The 18,281-nt window shown below is 33.7% G+C and overlaps 2 protein-coding genes and 2 long non-coding RNA genes across 12 annotated transcripts in view; 2 read left to right on the forward strand and 2 right to left on the reverse strand.

Moving 5' to 3' along the window:
* The window catches only part of LOC147831106 (uncharacterized), a 1,511-nt gene extending 1,048 nt beyond the window's left edge, over window positions 1-463 (reverse strand). Inside the window, exon 1 of the long non-coding RNA XR_015525165.1 lies at window positions 321-463. This is a non-coding gene — a long non-coding RNA (uncharacterized LOC147831106). The remainder of the gene's footprint in view (window positions 1-320) is intronic.
* Window positions 1-9,673, forward strand: part of frrs1b (ferric-chelate reductase 1b) — a 25,023-nt gene extending 15,350 nt beyond the window's left edge. For both annotated transcript variants that reach the window (XM_087309782.1, XM_087309781.1), the window contains exons 12-16: window positions 1,845-1,942; window positions 2,411-2,469; window positions 5,907-6,050; window positions 8,160-8,260; window positions 8,362-9,673. In XM_087309782.1, coding sequence (XP_087165908.1) covers window positions 1,845-1,942; window positions 2,411-2,469; window positions 5,907-6,050; window positions 8,160-8,260; window positions 8,362-8,454 — 495 coding nt within the window. In that variant the 3' untranslated portion in view covers window positions 8,455-9,673. The remainder of the gene's footprint in view (window positions 1-1,844; window positions 1,943-2,410; window positions 2,470-5,906; window positions 6,051-8,159; window positions 8,261-8,361) is intronic.
* A 1,704-nt stretch (window positions 9,674-11,377) lies between these two features.
* The window catches only part of palmdb (palmdelphin b), a 76,990-nt gene continuing 70,086 nt past the window's right edge, over window positions 11,378-18,281 (reverse strand). For all 6 annotated transcript variants that reach the window (XM_087309777.1, XM_087309770.1, XM_087309771.1 and 3 more), the window contains 3 exons: window positions 13,940-15,986; window positions 12,351-12,439; window positions 11,378-12,231 (listed from right to left, as the gene is read on the reverse strand). In XM_087309777.1, coding sequence (XP_087165903.1) covers window positions 12,148-12,231; window positions 12,351-12,439; window positions 13,940-15,986 — 2,220 coding nt within the window. In that variant the 3' untranslated portion in view covers window positions 11,378-12,147. The remainder of the gene's footprint in view (window positions 12,232-12,350; window positions 12,440-13,939; window positions 15,987-18,281) is intronic.
* Window positions 17,602-18,281, forward strand: part of LOC137489259 (uncharacterized) — a 154,550-nt gene continuing 153,870 nt past the window's right edge. For 2 of the 3 annotated variants that reach the window (XR_015525158.1, XR_015525162.1), the window contains exon 1: window positions 17,622-17,891. This is a non-coding gene — a long non-coding RNA (uncharacterized LOC137489259). Of the gene's footprint in view, window positions 17,892-18,281 lie in introns of all 3 variants that reach the window. The other variant, XR_015525161.1, reaches the window with a different exon arrangement.

Genomic DNA, 18,281 nt, shown 5'->3' on the forward strand with positions numbered 1-18,281 from the left:
TATACGTGCACATACTCACCAATTACCCTCAACACACGTGCATTCAACAGACACAACATGTACTCACACACACACACACACACACACACTCACACATGCTCAATATGCACACAACACACACAGACACACACAGACACACTTCTGCCTATGATGAGTAATCATCATGCTTTAACAGTGTGTCATATTTTCACCCTCTCTATCACACACCTCTGACTGTTCAGCAGCTCTGCCAGTGTGTCAGACCCACATGCTGCCTGCTCAGAATAAATACATTTAAACTCACACACACACACCGCAAATGAACATTAGAAGTGACCCACCATGTGGCATCTTCTTGGCCCTCGTTCCAAACAACACACCCACTTTTCCTCAGGGATTAATCAAGCACAGTGTTGACCGGGTCTCTTATTAACTCTGGCTTATTTGAGCCTCAAGCTGACACGTGTATCCATCCATCCATCCGTACGGCCGAGCATGAGGGACACATTTGTGACTCAACAGGGGCATCTGTGACACCCCTCATGCCAAGAATCGCTCAAGAGTTTCTGTCCTTGACCAGAAGAGGGCGCAAGTTCCATGCCAATAGGAGACAAACCTGCCCCCGCTCAAAATAAAACCCACAAAACTTGTGCTTTGACAGACATTGAGAAGCGATTTGCTCATACCTTTCAACATTCCCGTTTTTCCCAGGAGTCTCCCGTATTTCACACCCATTTCCTGGTCCTCAGCTTTTTAGTACAGTCTGTAACAGCCCCAGGTTGCCAAAACGCAGCAGTCGCTCCCCCTTTTTTATAGACAAATGGCAGGTATGGATTTGTACTTCAGGTCAAACTTGGGATTAGATTTTTTTTTTTTTTCTGGTAACAAGGTGCCCGCAGGGTCTTAAAAAGTCTTAAAATGTCTTAAATCTCAAAAGCTAAATTTTAGGCCTTAAAAAGTCTTAAAGATACTGAAATATTGTGTTGTAGGTCTTTACAATTGTTTTACCAGGTCTTCATTGTTCTTTGTTCTTTGTGCGTTCATAGCTACCAATCTGGCCATTAACACCCATACAGTCACCAGCAAATCTCAATAAAACTTTTTATTTAAAAAGTTTGTCCTTATAGTAACATTTGCTTAACAGTTCTCTATTTATTTACTTCTGAGGATACTGACCTGACCTAATGTTTTAAATTTAACTTGGTGAAACCTGCAGAAACCCTGTTAAAATGTGAAAAATAAAGTAAAAACTGTGTTAAAAAATGTATAAATATGAAGAAAGATTCAAATTTAAAATCAATGTATTTGATCAAATAAGTTCAGGCTTGGGGAGTGGAATAGGGTTCTTTTAAGATAATAATAACAAATAAACAATCAAGCAAACAAATTAAATAAATAAATAAATAAATGAATACATGAATGAATGAATGAATGAATGAATGAATGAATGAATGAATCATACAGATTTAAAAACTTTGTAGTATTATGGCTGAGTATTTGATCAAATAAATTCAGGCTTGGGGAGTGGAATAGGCTTCTTTTAAGATGATGATGATAATAATAATAATAATAATAATAATAATAATAATTAATAAACAAACAAATAAATAAATAAATAATACTGATTCAAAACATTTGTATTATTATGGCTGAGTATTTGATCAAATAAAAAACCAACCAATCAATCAATCTATTTATCAGTCATACTGATCCAAAACCTTTGTAGGATTATTGCTGAGTATTTTATCAAATAAATTCAGGCTTGCGGAGTGGAATAGGTTTCTTAAAAAAAAAAATCCTACTGATCCAATACCTTTGTGGTACAGTATTGTGGTTGAGTCTAATCCATTTTGTGTTGTTCACAGCGGGCAGGAATACACCCGTATTTGGGTTGTGTTGTCATGGCACTGACTCTCATCCAACCTGTCATGGCACTTTTCAGACCTGCACCAGACGCTGCAAGGTAAATCCTGGTGACAGCAGCATTGCACAGTTCAGCCAAAAATGAAATATCCAGACTGAACTGATTAAAAAATGGTTTACTGTTATATTTAATACATTTGAATAAAATGTCATTTGAAAAAAAACAAATAAAAAGTCAATTTTGTTTAAGTTCATAAAGAAAGTGATGTTAATATATATTAGAAATTAAAGTTATGTTAAATTGTAACACTATTTCTCAGTATTACTGTATTTATGATCAAATAAATCTATTACTGTATTTAACAACAACATCCCTGTATGGCTATGATTTATCTGTAGACCCTTGACAGAATGCTAAAATACTTCTTTCAAAATAACCCAAAATCTAATTAGTTGAATGTTATATTTAATTTAAAATACTTGCAAATGACAGTTTGCGATGTTTTGGGACATTATATGTTGTTTGAATTGTCATGTTGACAGTGTTTTGTGTATAACCTGCTCTCAGGAGATACATCTTCAACTGGATGCATTTTGGAACAGGAACAGCAGCTCAGATTGTGGCTGGTAAGAAACAGTGTTGTCAATTATCTTGAGTAGATAATTATATGGCTCAGATCCTTATTAACAACAGCGCTGACAGCAAAAAAGCAGCTTTTTAGGCTCAGTAAATTTGAGCAGTAAACACTTTTGCCTGAAACAAATTGTCTGTTTTATAATCATCGTATGTGATTATTTATTATATTATAGCTAATTGCATTTTGGCGCGTTAGTATAAAGTAGAACATTCTTAATTCCCTGTACAGTATTTTTTAAGGATAGTTTTGTGCAATGTATTTGTTTTATTATATAAAAGCCTGATATTTTAAACCTTTTTTTTTTCCAAACTCCAAATAAACATATAGTCAATAAGAGCATTTTTTTTCTAAGAACAGCAGTTGGAAATCAGGGTTATTTCATCAAATATTGTTTTATTACCTTCTCTGAAGTGAAAACCTTCATAATGTGCTGTCTAATGAATATAAACATACTATGTTTTTTTTTTTTTTTCAAATCTAGCTATGTTTTCAACTAAATTTCAACTCAGTAAAATTAGTTAAAGGGCACCTATGGTGAAAAATCTATTTGGACAAACATATGCGTATATATAATGTATAGACCATCATATTGGGGTGATATAAACACACCCAGTCCTCTTTTTTTTTTCAATTTAACAACATAAAAAACGGTGGACCAATTAGAGCGGTTTTCAGACTGTTCCCCCGCCCACCGAATTGATTGACAGCTGCAGGCATTAACATGTTCCGGTAGTCACGTGTATATGTCAACAAGACCAGGCAGACATACGCAAAGCAACCGGAAAAAAAAGGTCTGTTCTGTTCCCTAGGATCATCAATCATCATCAAATGTGATTAAGAGCAAGTTTTAAATGTTTAAAGTGTTTTAAAACAGAGCATGTGTGTAATTAATTACAGCGATTTCCTTCAGCTTTACTTCATCAGCACAGCCGCGTGTAAGAACAATTATAAAAGAAGACGCTTCAATCCCGGTTTGTGGAAGTTAAATCAGGTTTATATTGTACACTAGCATAACAGATATCCACACAGTACTGGAGGTTAGCCTGTATCCTGTCATATTTAAGTGCAAAAACAGTGCTAAGCGCGCTCTGTCTGCCTGCCTGCCTGTCTGCCTGCCTGTGTGTGTGTGTGTGTGTGTGTGTGCGCGCGTTAACTTTGTAACGATATTGTGTGTGACTAATCAATGCAACTTCACAATACTGATTAGTAAAGATTAGTTCTTACTGTAGTATATCTCACAAACGCTACGTGAGACCTTCTTTCTTTAAGTCTGTCTGTTGTCTGACGCAGCTGAGGGAGGAGATTAAAGCACGCGGGAAGGCACGTAGAAACAGTAGGCGGGAAAGACTCATTTTATAGGCGCAGTACGACAAAACCACCCCCTGCTGGAAATCAGTATAAAACAGCATCTTGTAAAAGGTATAATGAAAAATCTGAGGGGTCTTTTGAGCTGAAACTTTATATACATTCTAGAGACGCAAAAGATTTATATTAAATCTGAAAAAAGGGGTAACCTAGGTGCCCTTTAACTAATTATTCACTGAAATCTAACTTAGTGGCATAAATAACATAAGTACAGTTTCCATCTTACTGTATATCTGTATGTACTTTCTGGAAACATCTGGATACATTCAAAACATCTTAAATAGTAAGCAGTGTTGCCAAATATTTCCAATGAAAAGTAGCTAAAGCCTGCCCAAAAAGTAGCTAAAGTTGCCAGATGACGTCACGCACTAATTTGCATATAATCGATGTCATCATGTAGTTTCTGACACTTAACTTAAGCCCGTCATGTCTCTACTTTCTGAGGCGCTGTGTATTATATTAAATTAAAACATTACATCTGGATGCACAATAAATAGTCTGTTATTAACATATAACTTGATAAGGTCATTGCGTAATCGCAGCTCAAAACTACATCTTTAAGTAGTATACAGAATAATGAATGTTTTCTCAAATTGACAGGCCATCTTAGCAAAAACAAAAACATTATTTGAAATATGTTCATTTAGATTTGTATGAAAAATATAGTTGACTATTTGCAAAAGTAACACAAACACTTTTTGATAAGAATTTTGTTTTTTAAATATAACACTGATAATGAGCTTTCTTACATTCTTTTAAACAATCACAGCTTGTGTACTTACTCTTTTAAACTTGTTGAATTAACACATTTGTGAAAGTGACAACAATTATAGCACTAATGGAATTTATTGCTATCTAAATTACCAACAATTACACGTGTTAACAAATATGAGTAAATTAACAGTTATGAGAAACAATCTGAGCTAGCAATTTACTTTACTGAGTGAAGCCTGCAGCCACTGCTCTTTTGAGTCACGTTTTAAAAATTGCTAAAATGAATGTAAAAAATTGCTAAATCTGAGTGCTTTTTGAAAAAAAAGTTGCTTGGTAGTATGAAATGTTACTAAATCTAGCAACAAAATTGGTAAGTTGGCAGCACTGAAAGTGAGTGCATTTTAATTTTGGGTGAACTATCCCTTTAAGAAAGAAACTCATCAAGGTTTGAAAAAAAAAAAAAAAAAAAAATATATATATATATATATATATATATATATATATATATATATATATATATATATTTTTTTTTTTTTTCAAACCTTGATGACTTTTTTTTTTTTTTTTGATTGAGTTATTAATAGATTTTGAAATTGCATTTATAGACTGATGATCTGAACATTAATTTAGCTTTATTTTTTTATCATGTATCTTAAATAGTAATTTTGGTTGAACTATTCATTTAAGTACCAAGTTTTTTAGTCTAATTTTCACATGCATTTTTTTTTTTTGAGTGATGAATCACAATGTTTACTTTTAAAAATAAAAAAGTCAATATTTTATAAAATAAAAGTCAATATTTATCAAAAAAAAAAAAAATCAATTAATTTAATCTCCAAAAATGCTGCTTGTTCAAACTACTTATTTAAAATGAGCTGAACCAACACAATTTTTTTTTTGTGTGTGTGTGTGAGTTTTTTGTGGACAACTTAATTGTTTTGTGTTTAATCCGCCTAAATTTGTATTACACTTAAATTTTAGTGAGCCTAATTGATTTGTTTTGGGACAACATGAAGGATGTGTGTGCACTGTAAAAAATGCTGGGTTCCACACAATCGATTTGTGTTAGTACAACATGAAGGAATTAAGTCAACAATTTTACAATTTAACACTTATTAGTTTGTACAAATTTAGGTAGATTGAACATAAATCAATTAAGTTATCACAATAAAAACTACATAATTGTGTTTTTATAGCTCATTTTAAATAAGTAGTTTGAACAAACAGCAAATGTCTTTTTTTGACAGTATAGGTTCATGGCCCTAACACTTTAACTCTGTTTTAAAATCCCCATATGAAACAGTCAGTGACCACCAATGCACTGTATTGTCTTTTTTTCTGATTTAGTTGTCACCATTTTCCTCGGGATCCATCAGCAAGCTCTTTTTCTGCCTTCTCCGTGGGCCACAGGACTCTTGGCCTTCACTGTCATCTGGTTTGTGTTGGCAGATTTGGTGCTGGAAGTCCATCGAAGGGGGTTTTTACCTGTAGGTCAGTAAACCGCCCTCAACCATGTGTGTTCTGTTCCCGTACCTCCAATCCTCAGCTGTGTCTTTGCAGAGAGGCTGTTTATTGTACTGCACTGTTATGAGTAATGTTGCTTCTGTGCTGGAAATCAATAGTACTGTATGAATCCATTAAATTGTAAAAGGTTTTTTATTTTTCTGCATTAGTAATCGTCATGTTCCGCTGAATGCTAATGAGTTTGAAATGTCAATGTGTTTTTATGCTAGAAAAATGAGAAAAAAACAGGCTTTTGTCTTTTTTTTTTTTTCCTTTTAGGCTGCGTTTAGTTTTTTTGTGCGTAAGCTGCTGTAGATAGGGTCAACAATTTGGAATGTGATTTTTTTTTTTTTATGTTTTGAGTCACTATATGAATTGTGTTTATTTATTGAAAAATGTGATATACAGTTGCAATCAGAATTATTAACCCCCCTGAATTATTCGCCCCATGTTTATTTTTTTCTCCAATTTCTGTTTAATGGAGAGAAGGTTTTTTCAACACATTTCTAAACATAATAGTTTTAATAACTCATTTCTCATAACTGATTTATTTTATCTTTGCCATGATGACAGTAAATAATGTTTTACTTGATATTTTTCAAGACACTTCTATACAGCTTAAAGTGACATTTAAAGGCTTAACTAGGTTAATTAGGTTAACTAGGCTGGTTAGGGTAATTAGGCAAGTTATTGTATACTGATGGTTTGTTCTATTGACTATCAAAAAATTGCTTAAAGGAGCTTATAATTTTGACCTTAAAATGTTTTTAGAAAATTAAAAACTGCTTTTATTCTAGCCAAAATAAAACAAATAAGACTTTCTGCAGAAAAAAAAATTGTAAGACATACTGTAAAAATTTGTTTCAAATTGTAAAAAAAAAAAAAAAACATAACATACAACTATATATATTTTTTTTTCTGATTGGAAATGTAGATATAATCATAAAAGTCTGGAATATAATTTTTTATGTTTTTATGTTTTTTATGTCAATATTTATGTGTGAGTGAGTTTGATTTATTTAATGAAAATTTAAATTCTATTAATTTATTAATTAATTTATATTTATATTATTTAATACTTGTATTTATTTAATACTAGTAGTACTTTATTTATAACTATTTTTTATTAATACTGATTTGGTGCTTACGGATTATTATCACAACCAATCATCTTTTGATTATTCTTATTATCAATGTTGAAAACACTTGAATAAACTGTTATTTATAAATATTAATTTTGATTTCAAATACATTTATTAATTGATTTGTTTATGCATTTATTGAACTTACTACTATGCTAGAATATTTGCAGAGATGTATGAATGCAGTCCTCCAAGCTCATGGGAGTCATACACAATATGAATTCTTTCTCCATTGCAGCATAACTTTATATTCTAAACTGGACATTACTTCTGTTAAGTGACAGGACTTAAGCAAAGTCAGACCAAACTATCCTATTTAAACAATTAAAAATCAAGGCATGAACGTATTTTATTTTTGTAAAATAAGTGTAATCTAGAGGCCTTTGAATTTCATGTAAGCCACCAAATGATCAACTAGAAATCAAGTTTATATTTGTTGTTCCTAAAACTTGGATAGGCGACAAGACTTTTGTCAGGTAGTGTACAGTATATAGAAGCAAAAACATAATTTTCAACCATTGATAATATTAAGAACCATTATTATTAATTTAGCACCAAAAATGACTAATATTTACTGAATTTATATAATTTTATATATATATATATATATATATATATATATATATATATATATATATGTATATGTATATGTATGTATATATATATATATATATATATATATATATATATATATATATATATATATATATATATATAAATATACACACACATATATATATATATATATATATATATATATACATTTATATGCATATACATAAATCCTCACAATCTTATGATGTACTTATTATTGTCATATTATTATTGTTTTTAATATTATATTGTACATACACAAAGGATAGTCATGTGTTTATTATGATGCATTATATAGCAGAAGATTATATAGAATTGTCATTATTAATCCGAGTACTGTTTTTGTTTATATATTTTTCAGGTAAATATTTTAAAAACGTCAAAATCTACTCAGAGCATATTAATTCTGAGGACAAAGAGGAGGTTGTGTTTGTTCCTGACGAGAGTGAGACTCTCAGCAATGTGAGTTGAGTTTGTGGAGTATTTACTCCCTCATAACAAACATCTACATATTAATATTACATCCTTAATTATCAATTCCATTTTGTCTTTCTGTTTTCCAGGAATCCCGTTTTAAAAATGTAGTGCTGGCTGTTTATCTCTGTGGAAATCTGGGCTGTCTGTGTGTTTTTCTTTGGACCATCATTGCAGTATGACAAACTCCCTGCATTAATTTCTACATTTAGTCTCTAAGATGTTCACCAGTTGTGCCTAATTTATAAAAACCAAAGAAATATGGAGCAAGATTGAATAATGATAGTTCAAGTGTCAAATTTATGAGGGTTTATTAAAGGGATAGTTCACCAAAACATGAAAATTCTGCCATCATTTACTCAACCCTATGTGAGTCAGTGGCAGCCAGCATTTTTCAAAGTATCTTCTTTTGTGTTCAACTGAAGAACGAAACTCATTAAGGTTTAAAAACCACATGAGCGAGAATAAATGATTAGGTAATTAAATGTTTGTTTGTTTTTTGGTGAACTATCCCGTTAATTAGAATATAATATCATTATTATTTTAGATTTGTAGATTTTGTTTAATTTAAAATTGTGTTTTCCTTTGGACCATGATAACATTTTGACACTCTCAGCTTTGATTTCCACATTTAATCTCGGTGACTTTAACTAATTGTGCCTGATTTATAACAACCAAAGAAATGTGGAGTAAGATTGAGTTATGACAGGCCAAGTGTCAAATGTATTGGGATTTATTTATAAGGGATAGTTCACCCAAAAATCTAAATCCTGCCATCTTTAACTCAACCCTATAGAAGTCCATGGCTGGGACATGAGGGATAATAAATGATTTGGTAGTTTTCATTTTTTGGTGAACTATCGATCCCGTTAGGTAGAAGATAACAAATTATTAGAGTTATTGATTTTGTCTAATTCAAAATTGCGTTTCTAGACTGCTGTTGTACAAATCAACTTAGTTTTATTTTTATAGCATATTTAGATAATTATCTACACAATTATTTGTAAAATAACTGCTGCTTTTTCAAAATCTGCTCCTGATTTTTTTCCGTTATTTGTCTTTTGCCTGTTTATCTTTAAAAACTTTCCTTTAGATGTTCTACAGTCAGTGTTTAGTTTACAGATCAAGCAAATTACACCAGTCTTGACTCTGTGATTGTCTTTTTATAAACGTGAGGTTATGTTTTTGAACACCTTGTTTTGGATGACTGTTTCTGAAAGTATTGCATATTGATTTGTGGACTTGAGAATGAGAAACTGAAGTGCCTGATAAAGACTGTTACTTTTGCCTGAAGTGTAAACATTCTTATTTGCGCAGTGAATAGAAATGTGTTTGTTTGTTTTTACAAAGATGATTTTTTTTTCAAATAAAGTGGACCATTTATTATGGTTTTTACACAAATTACAACTTGTGACAAATAAATCTTTTGCAGTTAAACTGTTTTTCCAAATTTCCAAACATTTAATCTGGATCAGATTGGTCCAGATTTGGAAATCCTGTTTTGCTATCCAGCTTGAACTGATCTGTCGTTCTTATATGACAGTTTTTTAAAGGAACATTGTGTTGGATCACTGTGATCCAAATACCAAATTTCAAGATTACCAAATTCTTTTTACCAGATCATTAAATTTAACCAAAAGTGTAGCCTACTGGGATAGCAAAGAGCAACTGGTAGGCAAAATACTATCACAAAGAGCCATTGTTTGTTTTAATGGTGAGAAACAGAAACTCTGCAATCAACAAATATATGACATTTTTTAGTTTGTTCTAAAACAATACTGCTAATACAATTGTTTTGCTGCTGTTTTTTATCATATCTCATTAAATGTGACATGCTTCAAATATGAAGACATTTATTTATCATCAGTAACCATTACGTTTGTGATCATTCACTTAAAAAATACAACTTGTTTTATTTGGTTAAAAAAAACGTGGATAATCCTTTTTTTTTTTTTTTATCAAAAAGATCTCTGAGTTCAAAGTTTTGAACAACCCAAGGGGCATGTTTGATCTAAATCAAATGTAAAATTGAATTACATGCTCTGGTCCTAATGACCATGAATCTTTTGAAAAACTAATTTTCAAGATTTTATCCAATCCATGATCCAAAATCCCACTAGATTACTTTTGAACAACTAGGCCCTGGTAAATAAATATATATATCCTTTTCTCAGTGTATATAGGTAATATATTTTGGTGCATTTAAACAAAACAGATTTATTAAATGAATATATTTATTGAAACAATATTTTAGTCACAGAACATAGAAAGATTAGAGATTTAAATTCATGCGAAATATTGCGGAAAAATACTTTTAACAAACTTATAAAAATATTTTGCTTCTCTTGAATTTTGCTCTCTTTAATTATTTCATTTAATATTTTTCCCTAACATATTTTGGTGTTCTAATTTTAGATCGTTATCATAAGTGATTTTGTTATCATTTGTTGATTTTGAGCATTGATTACTATCATGAGTGATTTAGTTATCATTTGTTATTAGCTCCTTAGTTGGTTCAGTGTATATGCACAAATATATATTGTAAAGCTTCCCATAGAAAATGTATTCCGTACTCCGTTGAATAGCCCAGCCAGAGCCCTGAAGTAAACCCAATTGAGCATCTCTGGAGACACCTAAAAATGGCTGTCCACCAGCGTTCACAATCCAACCTAACAGAACTGGAGAGGATCTACAAGGAGGAATGGCATGAGGATCCCAAAATCCAGGTGTGAAATACTTGTTGCACCTTTCCCAAAAAGACTCATGACTGTATTAGATCAAAAGGTACTTCTACTGAATACTGAGCAAAGGGTCTGCATATTTAGGACCATGTGATATTTCAGTTCTGTGTTTTTCTGTCAATATGGGGTGCTGTGTGTTCATTAATGAAGAAAAACATTAACATAAATGATTTTACCAAATGAATGCAATATACTGTAGCAAAGAGTGAAAATTTTAGGGGATCTGAATACTTTCCGTACCCACTATACTGTTTATATATCTGATATGTGTAAGGAAATCTCTTTTTTTTTTCTCCTATGATGTTCGTTTAATATAAAGATACAATGGTACAACATAGTCAGCCATTTGAGTGTAAACAAACAATAAGCCTTTAAATGACATTTATTTCTGAATTCGCATTTTGAACACATGATTGTTCCAATGGTATGCAAAGCAAGTATTTTCTTGAGACTGACACGGATTCAGAAGTTAGCAAGCAATACTGTTTTTGACATAAATATGCACATTTTCTGTGGACAACAAAGCAACAAGTCAGTTTTATATAGTAGCTTAATAGAATTACTAGTTTTTTTTATCATACTGAAGTATTAAAAATGTTATCTTGATGCAAAACCTTCAAAAACGTCCTATATGCAATCAAATTCTGATTAATTCTCTAGAAAAAGGAAACAATCCCTTTGATTATAAGATACCAAATTGGTTTGTTTTTCTGTGCTATCAGACAAAATACATTCATTTTGTATACATTTGGAATAGATCCCAAAACCCTGCAGTATCGTATACTTTCATATAATTTTAGGGATATACAAACAAACATTGCCTTACAAGAAAATACAGTATGAATATACAGTACATCCTCATCTTTATAGACAAAACACTAAAAATATGGTTTATAAGTCTCTGGAAACCTCTTTCTCAGGAGGAACCACAAATATGCATGAAACGGTACATTCAAATAACATTTAGGCATCTTGGCTTATGCAGATTTTTTTTTCTGGATCAATAACAAAGTCACACAAGCAGCGGTAGCAAGTGTAATACGCTGTCACAATAAACAAACGAGTTTGAGCGTTGAAAAACTTCTTACGTAAAACAGCTGCAAATTGACGATTATTAGTGTCCATCTTGTGTTTTTACTCATTGTTTGCGAACTCCCCTGCCTCCCAGCGCAAAGCCATGGCACTTTTGCGGCGGGCTCTAGTATAGGGTTCAGGAAACTAGGGAGAGGACAGAGAAAAATAATAAAAATAATTTTAAATATTACAGTTAATATAAATAATATTAACATAATAGACTATAGAAGTTGTGTTGTCAATCTCAGTGTATATTTACTTACTCGATGATCGCAAGACAAAGCCGAACGATCCATTCTGCATGTTTTCATTGGAGACGAAGGGGATGACTTGCATTTAATTGGCACATCATCTGAAATTAAATAATTTCCAAGAATTAACAGATCTTTTCTCACTTTTCATCATATAGATGTGATTTGCAGTCTCAGGGTGTGCTCCCACTTGTACTATTAACTTTAACGATTAACTATAATGCTAAACAAACAAATTATATCTATAATGGTCTATGAATATTGGCAAATCAGTCAATTTGAATGTTATCACTCGATTGAATGAGAGTTTTCAGTGGTTATCAGCTGATAGGTATGAGTTAGTAGAGGCATTCTGTGCCTACTGTTACCATCTACATAGCTATAGATCACATACGGCTGCGGCTGGAAGTTAACGAGAATTATTTATTAAATTTCCCATGAATTGTATTTTATTAACGTCTACCCTAAACCCAACCATCACAGTAATGTAAATACAGATGTGAATCTTGAGTCTTCTCGATTAGTATAGCTGATTAACCATGTATGTGAATGATAACAGCCCTCTGAGCCTACACAGAAGGCCCTACTGGCCCATGTCTTTCAGCTGATAACCATTGGTAACGCCTATTCAATCTAGTGATAACATTGAAAGCGGGTGGTCAGATGAGTATTAACCCATGAAAAGTTTGGTCTCGGTTCATTTCCAAATGAACTCTGTTGAAGTTCGTCTGAAATGTGAATACAACATAGACCAAATACATCTAAACCAATCAAAAATAAGACATTGACTAGTCGCGACCACAAAAAGACCCGAATCTTTAATCATACAGTCTTAAACCAATTCTTTATTGCCATCAGTGGTTCCTTGAACAGCCTTGTTTCCACTAAGCAGTACAGTTTAGTCCATTTCAGTACAATCCGGTATGGGTCATATTAATTGGGCTCGCTCTACTCATATTATGTCTTTTGCGTGCCCAAGTTCATTATTTTAAATGTACAGTTTATGTGCAGCAAATGTAAGTAGAGAGAGGAAATAGTGCACCTCGTGCTTTCTATATGTTTAGATTTGACATATGAATGGCCCTGTAAACAACAATGGCGGACATATGGCAGATCCTGTTCTTGCTTCTTGTCACAAAAAGATACATGCTTTGTTTGAGCTTGGGTCGACCATGGTTTCTCTGAATCAATTATTAAGTCAATCATCATCCTGCAGTAATTCTAGCTTATTGTTGTGATAGGTTACCTTACAAAAGAGTGCCAAAAATGTGGTATCATTTGCTGTTTTGGTACTTCTGACATAGAAAACAGAAATAAATGTAAGCTGTACTTTACTGAATTGTACCAATTGGTGGAAAGAAGTCATAGTATTCATCAAACTTTTAATTACAGAAATTGTTCTTTATACTGTAGTGGCTAAATGGTTCTTTGGGCAACCCAAAAAAGTTTGTGACATCGCTGTAATTTTTATTTGTTTATTTATTTTTTGGCACTGGAAATGCATCAGACCATCAATCATTTGTGAACACTGTTATATAATCATTACTTAATATTTTTGAAATCCCAAAACTATGTCACTTGTTGTTGTTGCCATGTATTACCTGTAAACAATGAGCTGTCCAAACGGTTTGGAGACATTAGAAAGTGCTCCTTTGTGTAAAGGCCGGCCCTTTGTCGCTTCAGTTCCTCTTCTCGCTGCTTCACCATCTTTATCTCCTCATCAACAAGAGATATTGTACTCCTGGATCGCAGCTTAAAAAATGGGTTGTTGAGGAACATTTTTTCCTGGGTTTCCTCCGAGACAGAATTCAAGTTGAAATCTGACGCACTTCGAATAATGAGGTTGGATGTCTCCAGAATGATGACATTAGGAGTGTCTTCAGGTCTCCAGTCAGCAGATTTGGAGGACACCATCTTTCCATGCCGTGGACTTGGAGGTTCTGGCTCGAGGATGATAACACTGTTAGTGGCCAAGTCTTGTTTCTGTGAGCCTTTGGTTGGCGAAGAGGTAATGATGAAAGATGGAGTCGTGTTGTTGAGCAGTTTGGATTTATTTCCCTCGTCGTCATTCTCATCAACGTCTTGGCATAGTTTTCCAGGGTTCAAGCTGGCAGATCTTGCTCTCAGCTGTACGCAGTCACTGGAGTATGATTTAGACATCACTCTCTCACGCCTTAAGTTTTCGTCACGCTCCATGGTTAGGCGAATCTCTTTCTCAATTGGGGTTTCTGGGTCATCAAATGGTGATTTGTAACTAGAGTCATCTAGACCCGAATCTTCAGAGCAAGGGCTGAACTGGGTATGCGCATAGTCCTCTACAAGGGTCAAGCTCTCAAGATCCCTCTTCGACCTGTCAATGTTGCGGACAGGCGTATACATGAAATTGTGACTACCTTGGCAGGTGCCAGATCGAGCTGTTGGTGTGCTTGGATGGTGACTCAAGTTTTTAGTTTGCTCTTCGATCTCTAGCCACTGTTGACGAGCAACTTTAAAATCCACATGTTCAGTACTGACATTCTCGCTTTTCATTTCCTGAATCACACAGTAATCTTTCGGCACCTTTTTGCTGGAATCGGATTTGACAGAATCAAAGGAATTGCTCTTGTGGGTTGCTGTGACTCGTCCAAGTTCCTCATCATCTTCAGAGATCTTGGACAAGCCATGGTATAGAGTGGACGGATTGTAAGAAATCTCTTGTGGTTCCTCATCTGGCTCATTTTCTGGTTGCTCCAGCACTTCTCCTTCAACAGGAACCTCTGGCTCTTCAATTTCCTTTGATTCTTCCTCATTGTCCTCATTTTCAGCTTTCTGAATAAACAGTTCTTGTGCGCTGAGCTTCAGGCTGTCAATGTAGGAATCATCATCTTCCCTATTTATGGAGGAAGAGAAGATGCACCTCCATTTCTCATCTGTTTCACTGTCTGATGAGGCTGCAGCTATTTCAACCCGAAGACACTCATCCAGTTCGTCCGGGTCATGACAGGACTCTGTGGAAGCGTTTGACAGAACTTCCTCTCGGATGTAGTGCTCGAGGATGGTTTCTTCAGGACCTTCACATCCAAAAGTTTCTAAGATGGCTTCCTGGGAGTCCATACCCAATGGGTCTGATATATCTCCATTACCAATAGCATCATCGGGTTGGGGTGCAATGTCCTCCAACTGTTCTTGTCTTGGCGAATCTTGCCTCTTATGCCTGACGTCATTCTCACACACACTCTCAGCACTTGACGGAGTGTCAGATATCGAAGATGTAATCGACTCATTTCGATTCAGCTCTTCTTGAGGGTCCTCCAAGACAAGTGCCTCTTTCGGACCACAAAGGTCCTCAAGATCCTCAGTCTTAGTCTCCGCAGGAGGTAAGCCTGCTAAAATGTCCGCCACAACTTTTGTGCTAATGGACTCCAAAACCTCAGCATCATAACAGACCTGTTCATCGTTGTTGTCTGCTGTGTCCTTGCTCTCAGGTAACTCAGTCTCCAGGACTTCCATTTCACAGTCAATTATGTTTTCTGTGCCGGAGTTTTCACTTGTCTCCATGGTTACAGGCTCAGACAGGGACTTCAGCTCTGTATGCTCTGGATTTTCTGGATGAGAACAACCTGCAATCTCTTCCAGTCTCTCCACCTCTTCAAGCTCAATAGTAGCTCCCTGCAAGAGAGAAATAAAGCAAAGAAATTCAAAAGCAGCAAAAGAAATCTAATTTCCCTGATCACCAAAACATTCACAGCATATCAAAGCTAATTTGCTCCCACTCATGTCTAGTATAAAGCTTATGTAATACTACATTTCCGAGAAAGTTTTCTTCAGTGCCCACCTGAGCTTGGGCTGATGTGATTTATTGTAATATTGCTTGCAAATGATTGCAAGTTTGAATCATGCTTGATTCACAATTATTACAAATAAATGAAAGCATCTACAAAAACTAAAACAAGTCAGCTTTAATCAAGTTATGTGATGATCCCATAGGGGTGAGAAAATAAGTTTTGGGTTAAGGAGTAAGTTTTGCAATTGATTTCCAGGAGAAATGTAAACCTTGTAGGTTATGATTACCTAAAAATAAACTTATTAGTAGGACTGCAATAGGGTATATGCAGAGTTAGTGTTTCTTCCCATACTGATATACTTCTGGTGATTGCACAGTGTGACTTTTTCAATATTATATGATTCATTTGTACAGCATCAATGTTGTAATATATAATTGAATTATAATCAGTTAAATAGACTTCAGCATTCATAGTTGTTGACGTGTAAACCGAGATGAAAAGCCGTTTACACACACGCGCCTTTCAGGATTAGTAGCCTAGCGCAGAAATACCATCGGAAATACTGGAGTAAAATGAATGTAAAATTTTTAAAGACATGGCATGGAAAACTCTAATTTAATTAAGTGTTTCTTGTACATTCTAAGACCCTGTTTTATAGCGTGTATCATTGAGGCAGTGAAGATCGTTTATTTTTAAAGAAATCAGACATTATACGTGCCGATTTTGTAACAGCATGCAGTTCACCGGAAGCGTTTGACCCAGGTTAATAACTAATTGAAAGTCCTTCTGCATGCTTCTGCATATACCGTATTTTAATCACAATAACAATACAAATATAAATAGTTATTGCTGTTATTGATACTGTAACAAGTAGTATTAATGCTGCAGACAAAATCTGTTGACACATGAAGTTGGTCTACAAGGCAAGTTAAACATCATTTTAGCTTTTTGTTTGTTTGTTTTATGATGAGAGAGTAAGTAAGCGGTCAACAAAACATGTATTTTCCAAAATAAATAAATATTTCCCTTAAGTTGAGGGTAGTTTTTTAACCATCGAGCCATATAGGCGCATGATGAATTTGTGAGGAATGTTTGTTGTGACATTTTAGCCTCAAGCTTTGCTAAATTAGAATACCATCAACACTTTAACAAACATTTCCACAAAAAATAAAAATATATGGGTAAAATTGACTTTTTAATTTGGTCAGACATGGTGAATTAATGATTTATGGTTCAGAAATTTAGTAAGAGTAATTGGGAAACTGTACCAACTTGTGGGCCAACAGTATATCAAAGAATACTAACAATTTGGTCATCTCTTGATCTAAATCAACGACAATTAAAAATAATGTTGCTTAAATTCACCATCCACGCTGTGCTGTTTGTTTTGATCCGCTCAAAAGAATCGGTTCATTAGAATAATAAACTCATGAATCAGACTTTACGTGTCGAGTGAGTGCGGGTGCTATGTCACTGCCTCATAGATATGATTCACTAACACGTTCAAAAGAGTCATTTCGCATCGGCGGAAGTATTCATAAGCAACAACCTTTAACATAACATTTTTCGGTACCATTAATCAAATCTGTTGAATGAAAGCACAACCTAGTGCCTAATATAGCGCGATAGCCAATGTAATGCAATGAACGTCAGCTACACAACCTGTAAAGAAACCTCAGGTGGCTATTGCCGCCAATTTTAGATTGATGGGGACTGGATGAAAGAAAGTGACTAAAGCATACTGTTAGACACGTCTATGTTGTGATTGCACAGCACTTCAAGATAACAGGTTAGTTTTAAACGAATGTTAGTTTAATTTTGCTCAAAATTCTTACCTTTTAACTAGCTTCAAGCACATTCACTGTACATCTTAACACAAATTTTGAAGTGTGACTGAGGTTTTCATTTAGTAAATTTTATCTCTGTCCTCATGATAAACAGTTGTTATTTTTTTAATACTAAATGTGTATTTATATTTTAAATTTTTAACCACAGTATATATATATATAACCACAGTTTTACTACAAATGTCACTCTGAAAATATCTATAGTCAATATAGGATTATAATTAGGCTGGCTTGTGTAGCAAGCCAGACTACTGTTATCCTATTAAACTTAATATTATTATTAGGCTGGCTTGTGTAGCAAGCCAGACTACTGTTATCCTATTAAACTTATT

The sequence above is a fragment of the Danio rerio genome, chromosome 24, assembly GCF_052040795.2.
Source record: "Danio rerio strain M-AB ecotype USA chromosome 24, GRCz13ab, whole genome shotgun sequence".
In the NCBI taxonomy this organism is placed as follows: Eukaryota; Metazoa; Chordata; class Actinopteri; order Cypriniformes; family Danionidae; genus Danio; species Danio rerio.